The sequence below is a fragment of the Numida meleagris genome, chromosome 19 (genome assembly GCF_002078875.1).
Source record: "Numida meleagris isolate 19003 breed g44 Domestic line chromosome 19, NumMel1.0, whole genome shotgun sequence".
Lineage (NCBI taxonomy): Eukaryota > Metazoa > Chordata > Aves > Galliformes > Numididae > Numida > Numida meleagris.
This window is the reverse complement of record NC_034427.1, coordinates 2,047,053-2,049,172: the sequence shown is the minus strand read 5'-3', so window position 1 is coordinate 2,049,172 and position 2,120 is coordinate 2,047,053. Positions and strand designations below refer to the sequence as shown.

The 2,120-nt window shown below is 43.1% G+C and overlaps 1 protein-coding gene across 1 annotated transcript in view; it reads left to right on the top strand.

Annotated features, from left to right (window-relative positions):
* The window catches only part of CHMP4B (charged multivesicular body protein 4B), a 20,628-nt gene extending 19,003 nt beyond the window's left edge, over positions 1 to 1,625 (top strand). Inside the window, exon 5 of the mRNA XM_021416647.1 lies at positions 811 to 1,625. Coding sequence (XP_021272322.1) covers positions 811 to 878 — 68 coding nt within the window. The 3' untranslated portion in view covers positions 879 to 1,625. The remainder of the gene's footprint in view (positions 1 to 810) is intronic.

The window sequence follows — 2,120 nt, the reverse complement described above, 5'->3', positions numbered from 1 at the left end:
TCCCTTCCCTTCCCTTCCCTTCCCTTCCCTTCCCTTCCCTTCCCATGTATTTTCCAAAGTTTCTGTAGCAATTTCTGGGTTAAAAGATTTTGCTGAGTTAATGCTCTTCATTCCAGAAATGGGACTTATTAGATTAGAACAAACAGCATTGTTTACTCCCCTGGAGGGACCAAAACCAACTGCAGGGCAACATGTACAGGCTGCTGCTTCATATGTGCACGCAGCCAGCTAGGGATCATGGCAGGAGAAGGGTGCAGCACCCGACTGGTTAGCTCCTCAGCCCCTCAAAGAGCACGAACACACACAAGAGCTGGATGTCTCCCAGTTCTGTACTTAGCTATACCAAAACCTGGTGCGCTCTGTGTGTTATTGCAGTTTGAGGACTTACTCATGCAGTAAGGTATTTATTTGTGAGACATACTGGAGAGAAGCTGCTTTAAGAAACTGTATCCTCCTGGGAGGGACCGAAGCAGAAGGCTCAGGGTGTCCTGCTGTATGGCATGGTGCTTATGGCAAACAGTAGATTTGCACATACCTTCATTCATGTTTGCATTCTTCCTGTTAATTTTCCTCATTTGAAGTGGTTCCTTCAGAAAGTTCAGTCCATGATGGCTTTTTCAGAAGGTACCTTTGACTTCAGTTGCAGAAGGCCTGATGTAACATTTCATGCATCCTCAGCTGGTGTTTGGTGTCTCACTTACTGGTTAGGTTGGTGGCATGGAGGCTGCTGTCCTGCTCTCCTTGAGTGCTTGCAGGGTGCTGCCGAGATTCCCATTCGTAACTCAGTGATCTGCTTTTCATATTTTGCAGCCAAGAAGAAAGAGGAAGAAGAGGATGATGACATGAAAGAGCTGGAAGCTTGGGCAGGAAACATGTAACCGCAGCAGTAATCGGCTGGAAAAAGACTTTGATTTCCTATTCTGGGTGCAAATATGTTGTGTTGAGGAGAAAGCATACGTAAAATGTCTTTATCTTTAATTTTAACCTGAAGCAGTGGGAGCTGCGTTGCTGTTTTCTGCATAGCGTGGTCTGCACAATGGAAAGAGAGGGGAGCAGAGGGAATTGCCTGTGGTTTATACGGTTGAATTTCTGTAAAAAGGTATTTGCAAAATTAAACATTCAGCTTTTGGACTGTGCTAATGCCACTGCTGGATCTTCATCTTCAAATGTTTGGGCCGTATTGAATTGAAACGAGCTGAAAAACACTCTGTAATTTTAAGTCAGTTTAAGTGTGTTTAGAAGTCTTGTAAGGCATTTAAAAAAAAAAAGGAAGAGTCGTAAGCCACCATGGGCTTCTTATTGTGTTTAGGTGCAGGAATACTTTAGGTTTTTAGTTCTTTGCAAGTTATATTTATATCCCTTGACTGATGTGTGGCCAGCCTTGTGTCTGTCACCGCAACAGCGTAGTCTCTATTCCCATTTTAATTGGTGATAATGATCTGCAATTGACAAATGCTATCTTGGAATTAGGGGAGATTTAAATTTCAGTTGTACATTTTTCTACATAGCACTACGTTTATTGCTTTTTGTGATAATGGATAACCCATTCAGATACATGCACACAGTTATTTTAATTAAGAAACTACTATGGATTGCACTGTATTAAATATCTTGATTAATTTTCATCTGTGACTACTGTCATCAGTTCCTTGCGATGTTTAAGCAGTCGAATTTTGATTAGTTGAATTTGGTGATCTGGCTTTGATTTACTTGTGTAAAACTCGAGTCTCAGCTGAGCAAAGTAGCCAGAGGACTCCTGTAGCTGTTTGCTTATTCTAATAATCTTCTGGGGCACAGCATCAAAATCCACGCTAAGGAGAAGTGAAAGCTGGATTCATAACAGAAGCAACAGGTTTAAGGACAGCTGAGAGCCTTGGCTTTATCATTTTTTTGTCGTAGAAGTGACATCCATTGTGTGCTGTGCTAACAAACTGTGTTGTAAAGCCCCAGTATTTACAGGAGTTACGGCTGACCATCTGCAATGCAGCGAGGTGTCTGAGCAGGAGCGCCGAGGTTAGCTGGCAGAGAAGCAATCTCACAGCACTGCTCGTGCTGTTAAGGGTCCCGAGGTAGAAGCTCAGAAATGGTAAGAGACAGAGGGACCACCTGGTACCCCAGCC